We start from the raw sequence: 13718 nt of genomic DNA on the forward strand, positions 1-13718 counted from the left end.
TGTCATAGTATTCTTAAATTTTTTTTTTCAATAAGAAAAACATTTTTAAATTGCATTCCGACCGATGACAGAAAAAAAATATAAGCAAATGCTTAATTCTGTTTAAAAAATTAAAAAAAATTCATGTATTACATATCTATTGAAAACTTAAATGCATTAATAACAAATCTTATTTTAAATTACTAATCGAAAAAAATAATTGTTATCTGTCTAAAATAAAATACAAATATCCGAAATATATTTTAAAATAAATCTCCGAAGATAATCTAATGTAAAAGTTTAGATAAAATAATTGAAATTATATATGATATATATATAGTATATATAATTATATATATAAATTTAATTTTAATGTGCAAATGATCTGGTGATAATGCATTCTAAATATAAACAAATGCAAAGTGAAAATATAAATGGCGGTTCTATCTTTATTTCAAATTTAATGAGATTTTGAAGTTAAGTTATAGAATAAATTAATTCTTCGTGGATGAATATTGCCAATAATATTAAAATTATAATAAATAAAATAAAATTAATTAATTAAATCTATGATATGACGTAAAAAAAACAGTTTAACAAATTTTTTTTAATAAATACAATTTAGTTTTTTACAAAATTTTCTCAATACAATATATATCTTTAATATTCATGTTTTTAATTTATAATCTCATTTAAAAAAAAAATATTCTCGATCATGAAAGAATCGAAAGATATTAGATCACAAAAAATTAAATTCTGATATAAATTAATAATAAATAAGTTTAATAAAAATTTCGGATACCATAAAATTTGTATTATATTACATTATAATTTTGTTCGTAAAATATATATCATATATAAATATATGTCATATATAATGTTAAGATACTGTATAATATTAAAATATTGTAATTAATAATAGTATAAATTTTATTTATATAATATTACATTAATGTTTACATACGTAGTAATTTTCATACTTCGGAATTTGAAGATAATATTTTCATATTATAAATAAATTCATATGATAATTTATACAAACAGTAGTAAGTTCTGTAATAGTTGTATTTAAATATTTTTAAAATCAATTTATCATAATAACACAAAATATAATATAAAATTCAATATAATTTATATTATAATATAATATATATATATATATATTATAATATGAAACGTCATAACCAATATGAATTATAACACAAGAAATGATAGCATTGTTATAAATAAAGTTATGAAAAAACGAATTTCAAACAAATGCAACAATATCAAAAGAAAATTATATAAATAAATTGTTGCCATATATTCAATATAATAAAAACATAATAATAGATATCATTAGACAATATAAACACAAAAAGCTATTGTGTTAATATCATAAAAAGGTAAAAAAATATTAGGTACATTTAATAAAAAAAAATTTAAGAAAAAGAAAGATATAATATCTATATAAAATTTTAAAAATAAGCTGATAAATTTTTCATTTAAAGATTGTGAAATAATCAATGATATAGAACATTGAAAGAACATTGTTATAATAGAAAAATCGCTCAAAAAAAATTGTTGAAGAAAATTTATTTTAAAAGAAAATATATGATAGAATATCTTTAATGAATAAATTTAATATTTTTAATTCAGATGAATAAAGAATAATATAAAAAAGAATGAAGAATTTAAATTTACATAAATATAAAATATGAGAAAATATATTTATATGAGAATATACTTCAAAAATATTGTTTTATATATGTTGCTTTATTTAGAACAAATTAATTTTCATAGATAATGAAAACATATATTTATTTTTTAATAAAACGTATATTTAAATATTTTAAAAAATAATTTAAAAAATAAAAATGCAATAAAAATAGGAAATAAGAATTCTTGACTATATATCACAATGTTTAAAAAAAGTTAATAATAAAAATTGAGAAAATTATTCTATAAAATATTTTTTTAATCATAAAATATTTTTTTATCAAAAATTCAAAATTTTTATATTATATATAAAATTTTATTAAAAAAAATAAGTTCAATTCTATTGATTAATTAGTATTTTTTTATATTGTACGATTAATGTTCTTCTAATCTATAGATATCTGATTCGCTTTTTGCTTTTCATTTTAATAGAAAATAATCGAGATCAAACTTAAATCAAACTTAATAAATTTCTTTTTAAAAATTTCTTATATAAACATGTCATCTATAAAAGCATTTAAATAATTCATCATTATTTTGAAATATTTAAAACATAAAATTATTTTAATTTTTAATATATATTATAATAATATATAATATAGTATTAAAAAATTAATTTAATTTACTTATACTTATATTATTTATTATATTATATTATATTACTATACTATATTATATTACTTAAGTGTAATATATAAATAAATTAACTTAAATAATATAAATAATATAAATACTACATTTTAAAATATAATGAAGTTTGAAATCAAATTGCTTCAAAAGTTACCATTCAAGTTAAATTATAATATGAAAAATTATATTTAATGCATTATTTTATTGCATTATAATTAATATTGCAATATATATATCTTTCTTTAAAAAACTAATATTCGGAGAATTATTTTAGTAGTTTTTAATCATTTTGATTTTTTTATTTTTAATTTTTTCTCCATATTATTAATAAAATTCATCGATGTAATATGGCTAAATTTCCAAAGATTCCATTATTTCAATTTGTAATAAAAATAGCCCTTTTGTGATATATTATATAGATACGATTCAATAATAAATGTAAAACAAATAAATATTTAAGAATGGTGAACTAAATGCAAGCTAAATCATTCATTGTTAGTTCATTCGCTATCAAAAACTATTATAAAATATTCTCTATCAAAAACATATTCATCTTAGCATTTATTCGAGTAACGTTTAAACATCTGCTAAACGAAAAATTGAAATTTGTGTAGTGCACAATCAGAATAATTGTTTAGATGAATAGAGAAATATGAACGACAATTTATATGTTGAGCACAAATATATTATGAAAAATTTCCATTGAATCACTATTATGATATTATTATTATAGATGAATTATTATACAATTATGTGTTTTTATTTAATTTTTACAATTTTATCAACAATATATAATTTATAATATTTGATATTGATTTTTTTTTAAATTGAAATCACAATTTATTTTTTTTACATAACAAATTGCTCGATATTGTGAAATATTATTATCTATTATAACTCTTAATTGGATTATAATTGCTAATATTTTTTAATATTATATTTGTCGAATTTAATTTTAAATTCATTTTATTTTATAATAATTTTATTTTATTTTATATAAAATTTTTTTATTTTTTAAATTTATTTTAGTTATACTAATAAGTAATTTTTTTATCATTTTATATTAGTGAAAAAAAATAATATTGGAAATTTTTAGTTATTTACACTGCATATATTCTAACATTTCGATATATTGTACATTTTAGCATGTATAAATACATATATATAATATATTCGATTCGTATTCAATAATATATTTTCATATATTATCTCAAAAATAAAATATTCATGGATAGTATCTATTGTGCATGAATTTGTTTCTAAGTGATTTAAAGATTTGGTATGAATATAATATTAAAATATATTATTATTATATAGAAATCTTTATTTCGTTTAATAATTTTACAATTAATCTTATAATATTATTATTAAATAAAAAATAAAAAATAAAAAGCTTTATAATTACAATCATTATAATATATCTATATCTTTTTATATATTTCTTCTTTATGAAAATTGAAATTTTTATTCCGTATTATATATTATTTTAAACATCATAGTAGACAAAAATAATAGTATAGAAGATTTTTTTGAAAATATTTTTATTTTATATATTTTATTAATATTATTAATATTATTAATATTATTATATTATTATATTATTAATATTTTTTATTTTATTATGATTTTAGCTTTGTAATTGTTTTTATAAATATAATTTTATAATATAATTTTAATTCCATTCCATTAATTTCAAAAGATAATATAGAATATCATAAGATACAAATTAAAAACGAAATTTAAATTGAAAAATATTGAAATTTAAATAAAATATTCAATTCGACAAGATATGAAACATATGAAAAGAAATATTTGTTTCAATTAACATAAAACTAATATTGAATATATATTTATATATTTATATATTTTGTATATTTTGTATATTTGACAGAAAAAGTAGTTAGAATAATTTTTCTTGTTTCATTTTGTCATATAAACTTTTAAATGTTATTGATTAAATTAATTATAAGTAGTCATAATTAAAAAATATTCGTTTTATTTAAAAAATATGTTCAAATATTAATAAGTAACTTAAAATATATATATAATTATAATATTAATTATTATAATAATATATTTATTATTTATAATATTAAATTTATATTATATTAAATATTATATTATATTATATATATATATTAAATTATATTTTATATATTATATTATATTATATATATTAAATAAAAATATAATAAATAAATTAATTAAATATTAATATAATATAATAATTTATTTTTTATTATTTATAATTATTATATTTATTTTCTATAATATATTTTTATTCCATTCCAAAATAAAAATTTTATTATTACTATTAAATTACATATACATACATAAATTATGAAAAAAACTTGTGAAATAATGTTACTTTTTATTTATCTCTTTGATGGTTTTGAATATTGTAATCATTAATTACATGATACAGTATGCACAATATAATACAATATAAATAATTATGATTTTACTTTTTTTATCAAAATATCAATAACTTTTTAATATATGTATTTTAAGTAATTTTAAATTAATACCAAATATCTAATTAATTTTTTGCGATAGATCAACATATACGTTTTAAAAAAGATATTTAGTTAAGAGTTATAGAATTTTTTAATTAGCTATTATTTATTATTATTTTAAAATTTTATATAAAATATATATATTGTATGATATATTTGCAATATTTTTTTCATAAATTTTTAAAATATCAATTTGTTCTTAATCTTGTCTTTATATTTTATACGAATTTGAATTATTTAATTAAAATTGTTCATTTTTTGTTTTTAATAAAAAAAATAATGAACTAATTAAATAATTAAATTAATTAAGGAAAATAGCAAAATCAAATTAAATAAAATTAAGAATTTATTATTTAGTATTTCAAAAATTTTTATTTCATGCATAGATTGTTAAATGTTAAATTTTATATATATATATATTTTTTTTTTTCATAAGATTTTGTTGCAATATTTTAAAACATTGAACATTTTTTTCAACTTTCTAGATATTTACGAAGCTTCAATATGTTTCAATTATACTAAAAAATATATACTAAAAAATAATTTTTTTGATCATCCATTAAAAAATATTTATATATTTTATTTTTCCTATGTAATTTTTGTAAAGAATGTATTATTTTATAAAGAAATAACACATTAATACATTGTAATAATGTTTCAAATATAAAAATAATTAAATTATAGTTAAATAATATCTTAAATAATAGCTGTATTGTATGATTGTTTATATTTAAAATACCATTTAATAATTTTATAATATTAGTAATATTTTTTTAAAATTAGTATATATATCTAAGCAATAGTATCTAAGCAATTTTTCTTTAAATTAGATTTTAAATATTAGAATATTAAAAAAACAAGAATTTATCACAGAATTATAAACAAAATTATCATTTTTCATCTATTTAAGCAGTTTTAATCAAAATTATGATTTTTTACAAAATTAATTTTTATCTAAATTTTTAATTATGAAAATAATTAATCATTATCTTAATTAAATATTTAAATGACCATAAAATTAAAACTGAATATTTATAAATATATATGAATGTTGTAATAAACTGTTAATATTATGTTTAGTATATTTTAAGTGAATTTTAAAAATTTGTTTAATATTTCACCATAAATAAAATAACCATAAATGAAGTAATACTTATATCTTTAAAAAAGAATATTTTTTATTATCTTTTATATTAAAGATCGTAAAAATATTTTCAAAATTTGTAATTGTAAACTTGAAAATATCAATAGAATTAATTGCGAAATACAAGAATATAAAATATTATAAAATAAAAATTAAAAAAGAAATTTAATAAAAATTGATAATTTTTCACAAAGCAAGATAAATATAAAAAAAATTGAATTTTGAATAAAAAGACTTACTATTAATAAATATTAAGAATGATAGAATATAATAACAAAAGTTAATCATTAAATATTCTATATATTCAATTTAAAGAGACTTTCAATTTAAAAGAGACTTTCTTATTACATAACAAGAAACAGAAACCATGATTAGAATGAAAAAGAATGCAATACGAACGAAAGTATAGATATAGAATATTAAATAATTTAGAGGAACTTGCAGAATGTCATATTAGTATCATATAAATATGTAAATAAAAATTCAAATTGTTATCATGAATTCATATGAGCATTAATATTTCCTTCTAGTAAATATATATAATAATATATATAATATGTATAATAATTTAATAAATTATATTTAGAAAAATAATAAAACATTAAAAATTTCTTAGAGATATTTCTTTATCTTGATTTTTAGTCATATAGAGAATGTTTATCAAAATGTCTACAGGTTGTGATTTTACTATATATGAAAAAAAGAAATAAAATTTTTTCGTTTATGATTTCATTTTCAAATAAATCAAAAATTTTTTAAATGTTTTGAAATTGACTAATTTTATTGATTAGATAACAAGACAAATATATTATCGATTATTATAGATGATTATTATAAATGTAGAAAGCAAAAAATATAGAATAAAATTTTTTCATTTTAAAATTAGTTTTCAAGAAAATCGAATTTGAAAATTATAGAATTATGTAATTACTTTTTGTATATATTCAATTTTAATTTTTTTAAAGACATTCTGAATTTAAAAGATAAAATTTCATTTAAAACTTTTCATGTATAAAATAACTCTATCGGTCATTTTTAATATCTAATCAGAAATTAACTAATTATATCTATTTATATTTAAAATAAGTTTTTAAAAAATGAGATTATAGAAAAAATTTCATTTTTTTTTTCAAATTTTTATATGTAAAATCAGTTCTTATCTATCAATTATACTATTAATCATTCTTTATTACAAATATATTGTATAGATTAAAATCTAAATAAATACTTATATCATATTTTGTATATAAAATAATTTAATAGAAAAGTATTATTTTATGAAGAAAATTAAATCTTTATAAAGTCAAATATAAAAATTATGAAATGAAAATGAATAATATTTGGTATTTAAAATAAATAAAAGAATTTTGCCAAAATTTGTATTTCATTCTCATGCTAAATTTTAATTCTTATTTTATCTTATTAAATATAATTAAATAGTGATTGTATTTATATTAATTATGAATTTCATAAATTAATAAAATAAAATAAAATAAAATCATTCATCAATTTCAATAAGATTTATAATAGTTTGTTATTTATATAATGGCTATAATATTCTATTTGTGATTGAAATTAAATTTCAGTATCTACATAATAAAATGATTTCATTATGTTCATTTGCTTACATCAGATAATTTTATCAGTAATTTATTATTTATTTTTTTGTTCCAAAATGACAATTTCTTTTATCTGTTATTAGTTAGAATCAATAATTATATTAAAAAATAATTTTCTTACTTTTACTTCTCTCAAATTCCCTTTCTTTTTGATAATTCATTTCAAAAAAAAATAATAATAATAAATTAAAAATAAAAAAGCACAAAAAATATTATCATATATTTATATATTAAATTATATTTTAATATACTAAAATCAATTAAAATTTATTCTCAGTCATTAGAAATTTTTTTCCATAAAAATTAGAAAAATAAAATTAAAAATATAAATATAAAATTAAAATATATTATTTTAAATAAAAGAAATTATTTTATATTTTTATTTTCATCATTATTTACACAAATTATTATAAAAAATATACAATTGTTTATAACTAAAATTTTAAAATGATTTTACAAATTTTATCAAACTATAATATATTATAATAGATTAGTTTGTATAAACAAAGCAAAGAATCTTGGAAGAAATTCAAATTTCTTCACATCAAAAAAAATAATCAAAATAAAATTTACAAAAAATATGTATGAGCTGAAATTTAAATTTGCATAACTTTTTAGGAATCTCGTGACAATGCGCGGTCTTTTACTTCAACGGAAGCACAAACGGAACTCCCATTGCAAAGTGGTTCAGAAGCGCTCGAAGATCTCAATGGTGTTCGCGGTGCTCGTCGAAGAGAGAGACGAATGCGAAGACAACATCGTCGAGCTTTAAGATCATGTTCGATGCCACCATCTTATCCTGGGACATCAGCGGGATGTCAGGCATCTTCAACTGCCCCTAGAGTACCGCTAGTTACTCCTACTAGAGGATTTTTACATCTTCCACCACCACATTTGGGTCTTAGGGGTCTTAGTCTTGGTCTACCATTTCCGGTCTCGACCAGTGTCTCTCCATTTGGCCGGTAAATATACAAATACATCTTTATATATGAAGTGTGAAAAAGTATACGATATAATGGAAGACATGTTTCGCGACAAAAATATAATGTAAGACACATTATTTTAGCAAATAATTTATTTATATTTTCTTATACAATTATATATGTAAAAATTCTTTAATATAATCACATTATATATATATATATATATATATATATATATATATGTATATACATATATTTATTTTTATATTTTATTTTATATTTATATATATTTACATATAAAATAATATATAATATATATTATATATAAATAAATATATATATTTATTTATTAATAATAATTAAATACAATTATATTTGTAATAAATCTGAAAATTTCGTGAATTAATTGAAGATTATTTAAACTACTTAGAATTAATAAATAAATATTTTTTATTTTTCGATTAGAATTAGAAAAACCAATACGGTAAAATTAAAGGACAGATAATATTTTTGTTAACATAAATAATAATAATGTTAAAATTCATAAAATAATTTGTTTATTTATCTATTAATAATATATAATATTATGTTTTTTAAATGATTTCAATAGATTTTTTTGATAATGATATATCAATTTTAATAAAAAATTTTTAGAACATTTTAATTTAATATTTTCCAGTTTTTAAATACAATTTTTTAATTCATTTATATTATTAGGTTGTCTAGGTTATTTAAATAAAAGAAAATAAAGAATAAATATTAAATAAAAAATAAATATCTTGGATGAATAATCTTTAGCAGTTTTCAATAATTTTTAGATCTTAATTTCAATAAGAAATTAAAAATTAAGTAAACTATGATAAAATTTTAATTTTATTTACTTCTAGAAAATTTGTGATTCGCAAGCTTTAAGTATATTAATAGTTGAATTATCTTGTTAAAATGCGAAATTTGTTGAAGTCATTTTATATTTTGCAATTATAAAAATATGCAAAAATATAAATTTTATAAAACAAAAAATATAATGAAATAAATTATGAAAAAAATTAAAAAAAGTTATGTATTTTATTTTAATATTTTAATAGATTAAACTATTATTATGTTTATGGTGTGAATAATATGTAGAAATTTTCGAGGTTTAGAAATGATTCTTTTTTTCTCTTTCTCTCTCTCTCTTTATTGTAGAAATAAATAAATATTTTTTATTTTTAGATTAGATTTATACAAAATAAGAATCATTTTTTAAAATTTTCTTAAAAATCACGATAAAAAATTAATTAACAATTCATTTACTAATACTATAGTGATTATTGTGTGAAATTAGTATTATATATGTTAATATTATATATGTTATATAAAATGAAAAGGAATTAATAATAAGTGTTGAAATTAAATAGAAAATAACTTCAGAAATTATAAAATAATGAAATTGTAGCAAAAATTGCAAAAATATATAATCTTAGATTTACAATTAATAATATAAAAAAATAGAAATATACAAATTGAAACTCAACTCACTTCTTCTATAAGTAAAACTAGTTCTTCTATAAGTAAATCCAAAAAATAAAAATATAATTTTTACTATATACCAATATTACAATTGAAAACTACCAATCATTATTATTAACATAAAAAAAATTTTTAAATTTGATCAATTGAGTAATTAAAACAAATATGATTCGAAATAAATAAAATAAAATTAAAAAATTTAAATCATTAAAATTTAATTGCAAAAAAGATATAAGATCGATAAATAATTAATAGACTATTATATTTATAGAAAATACGCTTAGCAACTATTGTTGTAATATTTTCAAAAGAATAATATAGAATATATTATATAATTCAATTTGATAAGAATCTCAATGATCAAAATTTATATGTCTTATTTTTTATGAAGATATGAATCTATTAAATCATAATTATTCACATCTATATTTTTTATTCTTTTTTTCTTTCTAAAGTATATAATTAATGACTGAATATATTTAAACTTATTTTATGTCAATTATTTTTTTTAATATCAAAATCTTCAAATTATTCAAGTTAATTTAACTTGAAGCAGTAGATATTTAAAATGCCAAAATACTAATGTTTGTTGGAATATTTATAATATATATACAATATACAATATATAATAAACAAAATACAATATACAATATGTAATGAGGGAAATTTTGAATATATTATTGAATTATTATCTTTTGGTTCAAATTTCGATAATTATTTATATTAATGATTTCAGATTTATGTTAACTCATTGATTTCAGGTAAGTTTGAAATATTCAAAATCATCGTAAAGATTCCTGATTTATATCTTGCATCACGTTATCCCACGAAAATACATCTTTGGAAATCGCTTTTCAACATGATTATTAGTTCTTTTTCATTCTTTCTTAGTTTGAATTTTGAAGATAATGATTGGAGGAAAATTGCTATAGTTTTTCAAAATCATAAATCAGATGAAATTCAGATCAAATCATAATTAGAAATCAGATCATAGTTAGAATTCAAATAGATTTAGATCAGATCAGATCATAATTAAAATTTAAATATATAAATATATATATAATAAAAGTAAAATAAATAAATCACATTATAATTAAAAACTAGATAGATTTTAGATCAAATCTCAATTAGAAGAAAGATCGCATTTAATCGCCACGGGAATTAATCAAATCATAATCAGAAATCACGAAATTCAATCAATCGTTATCAATTAACAACATATAGTTCGAATTAGTTTATCATAATAACATAATAACAATAATAACAAATATAGTCCTACAGGGATTATAAATGGTCTTTTAACAATAGAAAATGACTTTTTATTGTTTTAAAAATAATCATATTTTTACATTAACAAATAAAAATATAAATATTTTAATATATAAAAATACAAAAATATAAAAATTTTTAATATTATTTATATTATTTATATATTTATATATTTTAATATTATAATCATATTTTTACATTAACAAATAAAAATATAAATATTGATTTATTTTCAAACATAAATATTTAGCACTCTAGCACATGTTTTTTCATTGCTTTTGATAACAGTGCAACAAACTCTTACATAACATGTCTCTGATACGTGCCTTTGTAGTACACCCTGCTGTTCCATTACGAATATTTCTTTTTGAAATGTTTTAAGCTTTGAGTATTTCTTTTTGAAACATTTCATATCTTTCGTCGCTTGTTATAAATGTCTGGTCCCGTTTTTACATTCATTTTTACTTCGTAAAAATTTTACAATAGTTCTTTAAATTGGTTTTTCATGCAATTATAAAATTTATACATATAAAATGTATAAAATATATATATATATATAATAATTGCTATGTATAATGTATATTCTACATATTTACAAAGTTTCATTAAAAGTAAACAAATTTAAAAAAAAAAACAGTCTTTTTAGAATTTAAAAAAAAAGATTAAATTTTTGTAATGTAGGATATAAATACTTCTGTGACTGATTGTATATATGAACAGGATGTCAAGAATAGATAAATACGATTCTTTTATAAAGAAAATTAAAAAAGAAGTTCCAACTGATTCGATTGAATAATAGCAATAAATATTCACAATATATAATACAGACATTTTATCATATCATAAATTGTGATGATAATAAATGAAAACTATGCCTTTAAAAAATTTTACAAGAATTTGAATGTTTTTTTATATGATTTTGTTCATTGTCCAATTAATAATTTTTTGAGTCTCTCTAAATAAAAATTAAAAAAATTGAAAGTAAATATTTTATATATATTATAATATATAATCGAAATCATTGTCCGAAATCATTATATGGAATTTATATTATAGAGTTATATTATTTAGTATACTTATTACTAAATAAGTAAAAGTATATTTATTATGAATAAAATTTGAGTTAGTTGAATTAACATTTCAAAATTAAAAATTAAAAATTTTTATTATATTCAAGAAGTTCGAATGCTTTTGATTATATAAATGTAAATAAGATAATAAATTATTAATTAAACTGAATTAATTGAAAATTAAAAAATAAAAGATTTATGTTTTTATATATTATCTTAAATTTTTTTTTAATATCGTCATAAAAAGTCAAATTTTTTTGTGAGATATATTCATTCAATTACATTGCAGATTAATATTCTAATTATATAGTAATTTAAAAACATAAATTAAAAACTTTCTAATTTAAAAACAATTTTTAAGAAGAGTTTCCATATTGTCGTTAAGACTTATTCAAAATAAAGTATCGTTTTATATTCTACGATTGTTTTTGTATTTCATTTTCATTTAAATATATTATACAAATTCATTAAATTCTCTTATATTTCTTTCAAATATTTCTTTTATTGACAATTTGATTATGATTAAACAATTTGAATTCGTCAATAAAAGTATAATGAGAATTTATAGAAATTTAACATAATCACTAATTAGTTAATCATGCCAGAAATTTTTACTTGGCAACTTAATTAATAATGTTATATTTAAAATAATAATAAAGATTAATAACAAATTAGACGTTTTTAAATTAAAAAATTTATACAAAATTCTTTTGTATAATACTAGTTGTATAATACTACATATTATTTTAACGAAAAATTATTAAAAATATTATTAAACATAAAATGGGGAAAAGTTCAAATTTGAAATTATTTTTATCAAAAACGAATGATATGTTTAAACAAATATTATATATAAGATTCACATTATTACACAGATTCATATTAAATCATTTAAAATATGAAATTTAAAAAAAACAAAACTAGTTGATAGTAGTTTACAAAAAGTAAAAATAAAAAATAATATGTACATAATTACTAGTTATATATATGTAATTTGTAAATTACATATATTTTAAATTACATATATTTGTATATCCATTTTTCTAATTAAGCTTTATTCGAAAAATTAAATCTTAAAACAGAATTTATTTTTAAGAAATAAATTATATTAAAATTAATGAGATATTTGATTACCTAGAATCTCGATATTTCGGCGTATTTCTCTTTATTAACATCAATTTCATATTCCTTTTTATTTCTATTAGTTTTTTCGCATTAAATATTTCTTCACTTTTTAAAATTAATAATTATTAATTATTTATTTTAACTATAATTGATAATTGATATTATAATTAAATTTAATTAGAAGTGTAAATTCAAAATATAAAAATAAGTTATAAAAGAAAGCAATTTATAAAATA

The 13718-nt window shown here is 16.0% G+C and overlaps 1 protein-coding gene across 7 annotated transcripts in view; it reads left to right on the forward strand.

Annotated features, from left to right (window-relative positions):
* LOC107994559 (uncharacterized) overlaps nt 1-13718 on the forward strand; it is a 95819-nt gene that overhangs the window by 62542 nt on the left and 19559 nt on the right. For all 7 annotated transcript variants that reach the window (XM_062081482.1, XM_062081478.1, XM_062081479.1 and 4 more), the window contains one exon: nt 8205-8548. In XM_062081482.1, coding sequence (XP_061937466.1) covers nt 8205-8548 — 344 coding nt within the window. The remainder of the gene's footprint in view (nt 1-8204; nt 8549-13718) is intronic.

Source organism: Apis cerana, linkage group LG11 (genome assembly GCF_029169275.1).
Source record: "Apis cerana isolate GH-2021 linkage group LG11, AcerK_1.0, whole genome shotgun sequence".
In the NCBI taxonomy this organism is placed as follows: Eukaryota; Metazoa; Arthropoda; class Insecta; order Hymenoptera; family Apidae; genus Apis; species Apis cerana.